Genomic DNA, 12,085 nt, shown 5'->3' with positions numbered 1-12,085 from the left:
ACAGCTATCTGGGATAGATTCAAGATGATACACTAATATCAATATTTTATTTATATTGTATTTTGAAGTTTTAAATATAATAAACTATAGAAAGTATTTGAAAAATACATGAAACAAGATCATGTGATATTTATCTTTTGCTTTGGAAGCAAAACTATGACTCTGGATCCTCAGAAAAATTCTAGCTTGCTTAGACAAAATAATTTGCTTTTAATCCTGAAACTCTTTAACATTAATTTTATGGTAACAGAGACAAGGATGTGAGAGCTGCACAAAGTAGACCTTTAATGTGCCCTATCATTACCCCCAGATCTTTTCTCCTATGGCATTTGCACAGTGCTGGGCACTGCTTACTATTCAAATATATTGCCATAATGATGATTTATTCTTATGTATGCCAATTAAAGTGAAAATGTGAAAAGAGTAGAAAAAAGCAGTGTTCTAATAACACCTATTAAGAGTTGATATATAGATATATATATACCTATATATATTTAAATATATATAATATATAAATATATATACAAACACAAATTATATACATAATACATATATAAATATATAGAGAAACAAAAATTACAGACAGCAATTTATTTTGTCAAAGGGTTCTTTAGTCTAAAAAATGCTTCTACCACAAAAAAATTTTAAAGCCCACTTCTCCAGTATCTAAGTAGGGTTTAATTGACAAATATTCAGATATACATCTCTTCATATATGCATGTGTGTGTGTGTGTATGTGTGTGTGTGTGAGTGTGTGTGTGTGTGTGTGAGAAAGAGAGAGAGAGAGAGAGAGAGAATGAATGAAGGGGTACAAATAAAATGTTTATAATATCTCCGAACCAACAAGATCTGTTCATGAGAATTACAGAAATTTTTGTGCCCAGTGCCATTAGCCAGAGGCAAAGAAGGCAACAGTTTACTTTTTTAGGTGAGACCTAGCATTACATTTACCCTAACTGCTTTGGCTATTGGGAGGAAGTCCAAATTATGGAAACAACTGCTTTCAGAACTGGAGACAGACGATGCTAGAAGCTGGTTGAATTGGAAAAGAGACTTGGGTGACTTTTTGTGGATGCACAGTATCTCTTAGAGACTTAGAAATAAATTAGTACAGCCCCTTCTCTCATTCTGCAAATGGAGCCGCCTGGAGCCTAGAGAGGAAGAGGAACTTTCAAAGTGGAAGAGCACAGAATATCTCAACTCCAGGTCAGCGCTCCTACATGACCCCACACCGGTGACTGAGCTTTCGAAATAGTGTGAGATGTGTCTTCCTCTTTCTCTTTCCCTTATCTATAGTATTTGTATTCCAACTACTGGGAATGGGGTGCATCAGTGGAGAAAGAGTCAGGGGAGACAGAAATATTTTATCTTCATGTGTGACTTTGCGTCTTCATTTTCTTCCCATCATAAATTCAACTGGCTTCACTTCCTTCTTGAGGGTAAGCCTAGGGCTCATTTGTTGAAATTCTTGAAGTGTGATACTACTACAGATACTTGATAATATTTATTGAGCCCCAACTACATTATGTTCACTTAGATACATTATCTAGTTAATACTGCAAAGTCTATATTAATATGTTACACTGGAGCCTTAGAAACATTTAAGTAACCTGCCCAAAGAAGGACAAGGACTTGAAGCCTTCTCTCTCGGACTGCAAGGACCACATACCACACCACCTCCCACTTTTCAGAGAAGGGTGCTTAGTAGCTCTTGATAGATTGTGATGCCAGAAGGGGCTAGATTGGAGCTGAATGCCACGTTACTGCTCATGTAAGTCTTTTTTCCCAGTACGATCTGAAGAACTGGAGGACCATTACACAAATAAGAAATATTCAGATTAGCAATCAAGTTGACCAAAATTTAAAGAAAAATAATGTAAAAAAAAAATGTCATCATCAAGTTATTGGCCAAAGCCAATCACCAATTTTGTCAATCTGAATGGATGGGAAATATTTTAGGGGTAGACTAACAAAATATTTGCTTAAACCAGTTTCTTTGTTTTTACAAGAGAGAAATCTTTTGATTTTCTAGTTGTTATGTGCCATGTTCCTGATGGCTTAGAAATCATATTGATCCTTAACCATTACTTGAAAATGATCTTCTAAACATCAAAAGTACTTCTTTGGAAAAAGTGAAATTGTGATGTGCAAAAAATTTTTTTTCTTAAGACAGTTTAAGGACATCGAGGTGCTTTAAAAAATGATTAATGTCATTGTAAGCTCTCTTTCTGGAAAATAAATTCTAGAGAACCAAGATACATTTCATAGCTTTAAGTATAGAATTATTACTCCACTTTCAACTTTGTTTTTACTGTCTAAATGATCTGCTTTTTCAGTGGACTCATGTTTTTGCACCTTATTGTCCTAAAGATGATGTAACAAGTATTACAAATGTTAGATAATGGCTAGGATTAACACAAAGTTTTAGTTAAGTTCTATGGAGTAGGAAAAAAAAATCTTGAACTACACTTTGCTGATACCTTCATAAAAGTATGAAATCATTTAGCTTCCCTAGGTTTTACAGAAAACACTTTAAAAATGCTATAAAGATGTATAACAAGACATAAAACTGCAAATATTAACTGTGTATTTCCTTGAAATATAAGTTAAACTTGGTGAGTAGGACAAGAAAATGTCACATTCCTTTCTCTTGCTAAGGAAATTGCATATTTCCTTTGCAAAAATAAAGAATATGCAGTCTTCATAAGCATGTATGTGACAGTTTTAAAGTTGTTTTGTTTCAGGCTAAAGGTTTCTATGAATTTTCACGATTGTCTCAAAGTTGGAAGAAGAAAAGAAACAAAGAGAAAGCAAAACATTAACCTTAGGCATACAAGTTTTGTTTTTCACCAATGTTAAAAACAGCATTTATGTTATATGCATATTTTGTCCTTTCTAAATATTATCTTGAGTTACACAATTTTCAAATTCTTCATAGAATGAATACACTTTCAAATTTTTGCTTATGTTTCCCTCTGTAAGCTGCAATATTCTAAATAGAAAGTTAATCTTCTGTCTTTACCAGGATTTGTGAAGCAAATGGATATACATTTTACCAAGTGGAAAATAGGGCTGTGACATGGGCATTTAACTACTGATGAGAGCCCATATTTGATTTGGGGACCACAGGCTACCTAAGATTTGGTTGACAACACTAATTTCACTTGGGAATCGAGAAATTCTGGAAAAAGAGAGTCTCTTAAAACATAGGTCAAGGGACTTCCCTGGTGGCGCAGTGGTTAAGAATCCACCTGCCAATGCAGGGGACACGGGTTCGAGCCCTGGTCTAGGAAGATCCCACACGCAGCAGAACAACAAAGCCTGTGTGCCACAACTACTAAGCCTGTGCTCTAGAGCCCGCGAGCCACAACTACTGAGACCGCGTGCCTAGAGCCCGTGCTCCACCACAAGAGAAGTCACCGCAATGAGAAGCCCGCGCACCGCAACAAAGAGTAGCCGCCGCTCGCTGCAACTAGAGAAAGCCTGCGGGCAGCAACGAAGACCCAACGCAGCCAAAAATAAATAAAAATTAAAAAAACCAAAAACGTAGGTCAATCAAATTTCCAGAATTTCACTAAAATGAGATGAAGGAGAAGTTTACTAGTAAAATCAAACATGGTCATAAGGGCTTTATGTCTATTTCCTCATTAAGCCTCACATTAACCTTATTAGGTAGGAATTGCTACTGTCTCCCTTTTACAAATGAGGAAACTGAGGCCAGAGAATTCAAGGACTTTGCCAAAATTCACACAGTCTCTAAGTGGCAGACCCATGTTCTTAGCCACTCAGTAGGTTTTAAATTCTTATTGTTTATGTCTCATTGGAGAAGAAAATGTGGACAACATGGGAGAGGTCACAAGGAAGTCTGTAAGGGTTGGGCTCCTTATGATTTCAGAACTCAATTCAGAGTGCATGGATTTAAAGTCCTCTGGGAAGACAAGCTGATGAGTCCCAGGATTTCAAAGGGCCAGTCCAAAAGCTCTGAGGGAGACAGGAAAGTCCCTAGCTCAGCTCTTTGGCTCCTGGTAGATGGGCCCAGATAGCGGCTTTGGTAGCCACCACAATGGCTTTCCTGGTCTCTGTAGAGGTTCCAGATTGAAGAGAAACTCAGCAGTGTTGAGGAGCACAGAATATCAGGTCCACCTGTGGGATACAGCTAGATGCTTTGTCCAGCTGCAAGTATGTTGCAGGAATAAATGTACACAGGCACATAGATATGTCTATGTAGAGCTGTGGGTTCTTTTTGCCTTACATTTTTTCCCTTCATTATTAACAGTACAATAAAGAGCTTAGCAAGTCTAACTCCTAATTTTGCTTAACAGTAAAAACAGCTTGCTTCTGAATTCACAAGATTCCAATAGGGTCCCTCTGTAGGAATAACTTTTGTTAATGAAAGAAATAATGTCTATTAGCCTGCTATAACAAGAATAAACCAGAGTGCATTTTATCACAATTAATGTTAAACACAGCATGTTTTGTACTCCAAATATATTTATGAGAAACATATAGTTGTGTCTCATACATATCAAAATAAAATAAAATAAAAATAAAAGAGTTTCTGGCTATTTAGTGCACTAGTTTAAAAATTAAACTAATTTGATCATTTGCCCCGTAATATTCCTATATTTCAAAAGTATATGTAATCTTTTTATGAGCACATAAACTTATTACCAACATTACTGACTAGAAAAACTTTGTGATTTTAATCCTCCCCAAATGATCAAAAGTAGTATATTCTATAGAACTCACTTTTTGCCCATTCATTCCTGGAATTCCGGGTGCTCCAACAGAACCCTAAGGAGACACATGATTGAAATAAATTGATATCATAATCACAAAATATTTCAATTCTAAATTTATATTGTATTAGATATGTCAGCCATAACTTTACCTTGCTAAAAACATGTCTGGGAGGCTGTTTTTCAGATCTTATCTACTGTGTTCAAATACACAATAATGTAAACAGATTCATCAAGCTTTTCCAAAAACCATTAAGTTAAATTTAACCACGTTTGTAAATATCTACTTAATGCTAATAAGATTTTAAAGAAATTCACATCATAAATTGAGTTTTAGAGCTATCAGAAGGCCACATAGCTCTAAATTTGGGTGCTTTTAATAAACATGGCATGGACATATATACACTACCAAATGTAAAATAGATAGCTAGTGGGAAGCAGCCGCATAGCACAGGGAGATCAGCTCGGTGCTTTGTGTCCACCTAGAGGGGTGGGATAGGGAGGGTGGGAGGGAGACGCAAGAGGGAGGAGATATGGGGATATATGTATATGTATAGCTGATTCACTTTGTTATACAGCAGAAACTAACACACCATTGTAAAGCAATTATACTCCAATAAAGATGTTATAAATAAATATGTAAACACACACACACACACACACACACACACACACACACACACACACACACACAAAAGAATTAAACTTGCCGGGGCTTCCCTGGTGGCGCAGTGGATAAGACTCTGCGCTTCCAATGCAGGGAGACCGGCTTTGATCCCAGGTCAGGGAACTAGATCCCATATGCATGCTGCAACTATGAGTTTGCATGCTGCAACTAAGGAGCCTGCCTTTCACAACCAAGGAGCCCTGGAGCCACAACTAAGGAGCCCACCTGCTGCAGCTAAGACCCAGCGCAACCAAATAAATAAATATTTTTTAAAAAAGAATTAAATATGCTTAGTTTCATCTGGAAAAAGCCTAGCAGTAGCAGTAACTCCTGAATTTCATGAAATTAAATAACATAAAATGAAAGGTAATTAAAATAACACCCACTTGCTCCACAGTTAGACAAATAAGGGACCCATGTTGTAAACCCAAATTTGTTGTATTTGAAAGCATTTCCCTGAGACTCTCAGGGAGTGTGTTTAAACCACATGAGTGTGAATACATCTTCCAAAGTAGACTAGAAAGGATGTTGCAAATGGTAAACACCATCTAGGAACAATACAACTTCTACACATAAAATATTATCTTAAGTGTGTGTGTGTGTGTGTGTGTGTGTATGTGCACGTACACTTGGAAGTGTGCACACATGCACTGGGGTGATTACAATGATTGGACATAGGTGGTTGAACTGAGAGTCAGAAAGCTAATTACTACCTGGGAAAATCTGACATTTAACTGGATACAGAAACATTAACAAATGTTTTCAAATAGTGATTTCCCTTCACACACCTTCCTTTGAGGCTCTGTAGAAACCATTTTTAAATAGATGTGCTTATTTTTTGTTTAGCACTAGAAAACAGATTTTTCTTAGTAGCTGTATAATATTAAATTTCTTTAAGAATAATGGAAAAAAATTAAAATAGTAATTATAAATCTAAAACTGCTCTAAAAAATAAAGTTTATTAAAAATATAGTCATTACATGCAAAACAAATTGAGATAGCAAGTTCCTTAGTGCTTTCTTCGTGATTATTTTGAGTGGCTCATTAAAGGACTTCCCGAAGCCTGAGGCAGTAATTTCATCCTGGTCGCATGTGGATTAGGGTAGCTTTACAATTTCACACCATACTTAATAGAGACATTATTGCTAAGGACAAATTGTTCCTATACACAAGTTGTCTCACAACGCATTGGCTTTTACTTGGTTTGTGGGATTATGTTTCAACAGATGCCACATGCCCAAGCTTGGGGGATAAAACATCTCTAACTTTGATGGATTCCAAAGATAAAGAATAATCACTTTTCCACCTGTTGTAATACAATTATTTTCTTTCGTTTTCTGCAGGTTAAATATCCTTTTTTGTCATCTTTATGGGGTGGGAGGTGTGATGGGGAATGGGGACTTAGTGATATTTTATTGGCAAAGGGCCATCTACCTGCTACTGATGTACTGATGTAATTTTAGAAGTGCTAGACTTTCTCCATCAGAATGTAAAGGTCAATTCTGACGGCTCTGGATAACGTTGAAATGACAGTCAGGAACCCAGTTTTTGGGCTACCTCAGCAAAGGAAGACACTAGTGGACCACTTAAATATAGCCACCAAGCAACAAGAATACCCTTTGTTCTGGTCTAACAGTCATTTAACAATCACATATTTGTGCAAGACCATGCAATTAATTTGCAATGCCTTATGACCCTTCACAGTCTAAGTTTTCTCATGATGTTTTACAAGGATTTGAATTAAAACCTCAATAACCTACAAGTTTGGCAAACAGCTTAAAAAGAGTCTGCTCTGGATTTATTGACTTTTCTATAATGGAGTCGATTAGAAATCGAATGGCTAACATTACATGACTGTATTTTTAGAAAGCAGAATGCACAAACCAGACTGCTTTGGCATGACTTACAGTAGCTAATTCCATTCACTTCTCTGACTAGCCATTAGGCGATGGGAGTATAATTACCTTCACAGTATTATTTATACTCTACCTTTTGTCCTGGAGACCCCAGAAGACCCTAGGAAAAGAAAAACAATTCAATAAACATAAGATTGCAACCATTTAAACTTAAATGACTGATTAAAACAGTCCTATTCTGTAAGGTTCTATTGATATTTGTCATGCTGAAATATGGTGATGTTTTGTACATCAAGGAAAATGAAAATTTTCGGTTGGAAGTGCACAATGGGTCTTTTCTTCTCTCTTGTTCTCTTTTGAAGAACATTAAGCATATGCAGTAGGATTCTGATTTTTTCCTTTAAAAAAAGGGTCACAACATTGTAAATCAACTATATTTCAACTAAAACGAAACAGAAAGAATCTTTGCCATTCCAGCGCATCTGTTTCTTCAGATACCTGCAAATCTATCACATCAGTCTCATATAGAAGGCTGGAGATGTTGCTACTAGAAGCACTTAAAATACAACGCAGTTCTCAGCACACTGACACGTTCTATGACTTCTGCATCTGCAAAACTTCAGGAAGCAGATTTGCAAAGGAAATCATTGAATGGCATTACAAAGAAACATGTTTTGCTCTATTCTTCCTCTTATGAAATGTGGCCAACTGACCTGCCCAAAAACTTGTTTACAAACTAGGCGATGCCAAGGTCAGTTGTGGCATGTAGTGTGCACCAGAAAAGGGAACAAAAGATGCTGTCAGCTGTTGCATAAACTGTGACACTGGGGCAGGGGAGGAGAGGAGAAGAAATATAATATTTAGGAAGACGAATGGGAATATTTACATTTAAAATGGAAATGTGGCAGTTCTGAGATTTAGCAATTTTTTGACCACAAAGTCAGTGTTGGAATTCTGTTGGCTTTATTTAGAGTGAGGCATGCTTTGGGATGGTAGAAAAGAGCACAAAGAGAGCTGTAATTCTGACTTTTGATGTCTCTTTTTAAATAAAAATATTAAGCACTTTTCTTCCAATTCTTTAAAAAATACTTTTAATTTCAGTATATTTTAACAAAGTTATAGGTACTCTATCATTCCATGTAAAAAGCTCTTTATTCCATTACATTAAACTAACGGCTAGCTTATTTTTAATGTGTGACATTTCAGTTAATCAGCATCTTACATTCAGACTATAACATAAAAAAAGGACTAGAGTGGTAATCAGAGGAAGAATTGGTCATGCATAATTTTTTAATTAAAAATACACAACGTTTAGGAACATTCAGAGAATCTGTTCCTCATAAATTATTTTGTAATCCTCACAGGAAGACTAACAATTTCCTCATATAATCAGCTTTAGGTTACTGAAAGTGCACTGTGCAATATCACCTTTATAGATTCCTTTTTTAAAATGTAGGATGTAGTTTTATTGACTCGGTGACACTGAAGGCAAGGACATCGAATGTTAGACATATGAAAAAATTAATACTGGCCTACAAGCCTAGGAACTGCAAGAAAGTGAATTCTTTTCTTTTTCCCTTTTTATTACAAAAAATTTAAAACATAATAAAGGGTAGGGAGAGTAATATAATGTACACCCATGTATCCATCACTTATATGTAACAATTGTTAAGATTTTGCCATATATATTCCTTTTCAATTTACTCAGCCTTCTTAATGAGCTTGTTATCTCATCTATCTGTGTGGTCTGACCTTTTCTCCGCTTATCTCACTCCTTCAATTTAAAATTCTCCCCGTCTTAGATTTTGCAGAGAACACAGAGGCTGTCAGGCATAAATTCCCCCAACATCATGTCTCTCATCAACTCAAACCCATGTGGCCCTCCTTACTATATCAGAGGAGGAAGATGCTCTCCTCCCACTGGGCAAATGCATCCAGTAGACTCTGGAATCCATCCTTGCCTTCGCCCTCAGGGCTCTTTCTCAATCAATTATCCCTGCATCTGTACCAGAGCCTCCCACTCTGCACCGGTTCCTTCCCTTTAGCACATAAACATGTGTAATCATTTCCTTACTTGGGTAAATTGTTTGGGAAGTGAATGTTAATGCTAAGTAAAGGCAGAATTTGGAAGCTGTAGTGATAGGAGATCTGAGAGTGAAGAAAAGACTTGGGTTTTATCATTGCCTATGATTCCATTTTTCCTAGTGTCTCCAGAGTATTCCACTTTTTAAAATCTTGATGTTAGAGAGGAAATCATATAACAAAAAGTACATTAATTCAATGTTTAGACTGAGAATGTATACGTTCAATGCAAACAGGTTTGTTTCCCACTATAAACCTAACTGCCACTTGAAAAAATATTGTTCACTAAAACTGGGCATTTCATTACATTGATATATAACCCTGGAAGGGAATATTTCAGATTAAAATAAGAGCAAATTTTAAACCAAATGTTTTAACTAGAGATGAACATATCTGGTATTTTCTAATCTGGTCTTTGCTGCATGATCACAGTAAGTCAGAGATTTGGAAAGATTACTCACAACTCTGAAATCCATGAAATTATATTAGTTGTATATTTTAACACAATAGTTAATAAAAGTCAAAGGATGGCTATAAAAAATAAATATATTATTTTTCTCACTGTTAGAAAACTATGGCCATTTTTGCTAAACTCCAAAAATAAAAGCAGTTTTAAAGACAATATTAATTTTGAATTGTGAATACATATCTTATAAATTTTCATAACTATGTTGCCAAGGATATATCCTCAGCTACCAAAAATGTGCATATACTCCTTTGATCTCGCTGGCAGGAAAAATGGTAACAAGCCAAAGATAGTGTCATTGTTTTAGAGAGGAACTGGGAAAAAGCAATGTTGAATGTAAGGCACAGACACACATTCAAGCAAGTACACACACACACAAATAGCTATTTTGATCAATATTTTGCTCATGTATATATTTTCTGAGCATTCTCTGATTAATAATCCCATTATATATCTGTGACATTGTGGTCATAAATTTAAGCTTACAAATGAAAGCTTCACTGATCAAAAATTGATTTTGAAGTTAGGGTATGCTACTACCAGTTGGTTAAGATGTCTACATTTGAGTACTTTTGTAGTTTCTAGTACAAATACAAATTTATAAAGGAATGGGTAAATGTCATAGAACCACTGACTGACTTATCTAATCTTTCTTAAACTTACTTATATTCTCAGCCTGAATAATGACTTGGATGAAGAATGTCATATATTCATTATTCACTTGTCAAGCTAGTGTATCTTATTATTCCTAAAATTAAAACTAGTTGTTCTAGTATTCTAAGATTTCTAAAATAATTCCATTATTGTTATCCCCATGTCTTAAAAAGTTTGAATCAAATAGTCTTCCAAACCAAAGAGTCAATCTTTTTAGTCCATTTTTATCAATCAATGAATTGCTCCTTTCTTAGGTATTTTCTTGGCGGGCACTTTTATATTTGCATATACTTTGCAGACGACCAATTAAGATGAGAATAATCTGGTCTCTTTTATTTTCTGTAATCATTTCTTTGTATATGTCTCAAGATTGGAAACTGTGTAATATACAGAATCTTAACATGTTAAACTATATTTCTTTAAGTTTAACTCCAGAAGCGTTAAACTATAATTTAAACCTTAAAATGTACTCATTTCAGTATAGGCTCTGGGTGATGTAGAATGTATTAACTTTTTTCATTAAAGGATTTTGCACAATGGACATAACCTTATTCAAAAGATAAGAACCAAATGAGCCACCGAAAAGCTCTAAGTGTGGAGTAACGACATCACTTATCTGCAGATAAATGTTTACACCTAATTTTCACGGTCTTTCAGAAAAGACTATGGAGAGCTATGAAAACTTAAAAGTTCTAAACAGGTAGGAAATTACACAGGGCACTGATTTTCTTTCCTGTTTTCCCCACTCCCACTAGATTCCATTTTTAAAGATTATGGAAAATATTATATAGAATATGGCAGTCAAGTAAGTTAAAGAAATACTATAGTTCCCATTTGGTGATTGCCTTTACTAAAGGCGCGTTACTCGGGCCTGAGAGTGATCGTTTATTCCTCCGCCTCCGGGTGCACCAGATACTATACTTACTCAGGAACATTCTCCAGTCTGTCCTCTTCTTCAGCTGCATTACCATGCTCTTGTTCAACCCGCTTCTCTCTCACCTAAGCTACTGTGACACGCATCTAAAAGCCACTGTGTTTTCAGTCTTCTTCAACCCTTTCTACACAGTGCTGCCCGAGGGAGCTTTCTAAAAGGCTTACAGGTTTCTACCTTGCCTCAGCTGAAAAATCCTTCCATGGCTTTCCGTGGATTTTGAGAGAAAAGTTCAAGCTTTTGTAACAGTTGTAGTTTGCCACATAAGCCATGCTTCCTCATCTCTACACCTCTGCACCTCTGGTTGTCTGGTCCTTTAATGGGCTTCTTCTCTCTGGTCCTGTCTCTTCCGCTCATTCCATAATTCAGGGCTCAGCGCCTCCACCCTTGGGGCTGGGTCGCCTTCTTTTGTTTTCCAAAGCACCCCTATGACAGCACTTCTTTCCCAGAATTTACCAACAATGTTGTGATTGTCAGGTTACTTCTTTCTTCACTCTACATGTCTTTTATCATACACAGAAGCTGGCACAGTAATTGCTCAGTGAATCCTTTTGGGTTCATTCATGAATTCATCTACTTAGCAGTTTTTTGAATGCCCATTGAGTGCGAGGCAATGTTCTAGGCACTGGGGATACAGTAGTGAACAAAATTAATAAAAATGCATGCCCTCCTGGACTGCGTAGTCTAGTG

At 36.1% G+C, this 12,085-nt stretch overlaps 1 protein-coding gene across 3 annotated transcripts in view; it reads right to left on the bottom strand.

Moving 5' to 3' along the window:
* Nucleotides 1-12,085, bottom strand: part of COL25A1 (collagen type XXV alpha 1 chain) — a gene marked incomplete at its 3' end in the record, with an annotated part of 463,727 nt that overhangs the window by 97,307 nt on the left and 354,335 nt on the right. For all 3 annotated transcript variants that reach the window (XM_082837697.1, XM_082837696.1, XM_082837698.1), the window contains exons 11-12: nucleotides 7,396-7,422; nucleotides 4,750-4,794 (exon numbers count right to left, since the gene is read on the bottom strand). In XM_082837697.1, coding sequence (XP_082693823.1) covers nucleotides 4,750-4,794; nucleotides 7,396-7,422 — 72 coding nt within the window. The remainder of the gene's footprint in view (nucleotides 1-4,749; nucleotides 4,795-7,395; nucleotides 7,423-12,085) is intronic.

This window comes from Leucopleurus acutus (assembly GCF_964270905.1).
Source record: "Leucopleurus acutus genome assembly, chromosome: 4".
Classification (NCBI taxonomy): domain Eukaryota; kingdom Metazoa; phylum Chordata; class Mammalia; order Artiodactyla; family Delphinidae; genus Leucopleurus; species Leucopleurus acutus.
Note: the sequence above shows the minus strand (reverse complement) of the source record. Positions and strands in the feature narration are given on the sequence as shown.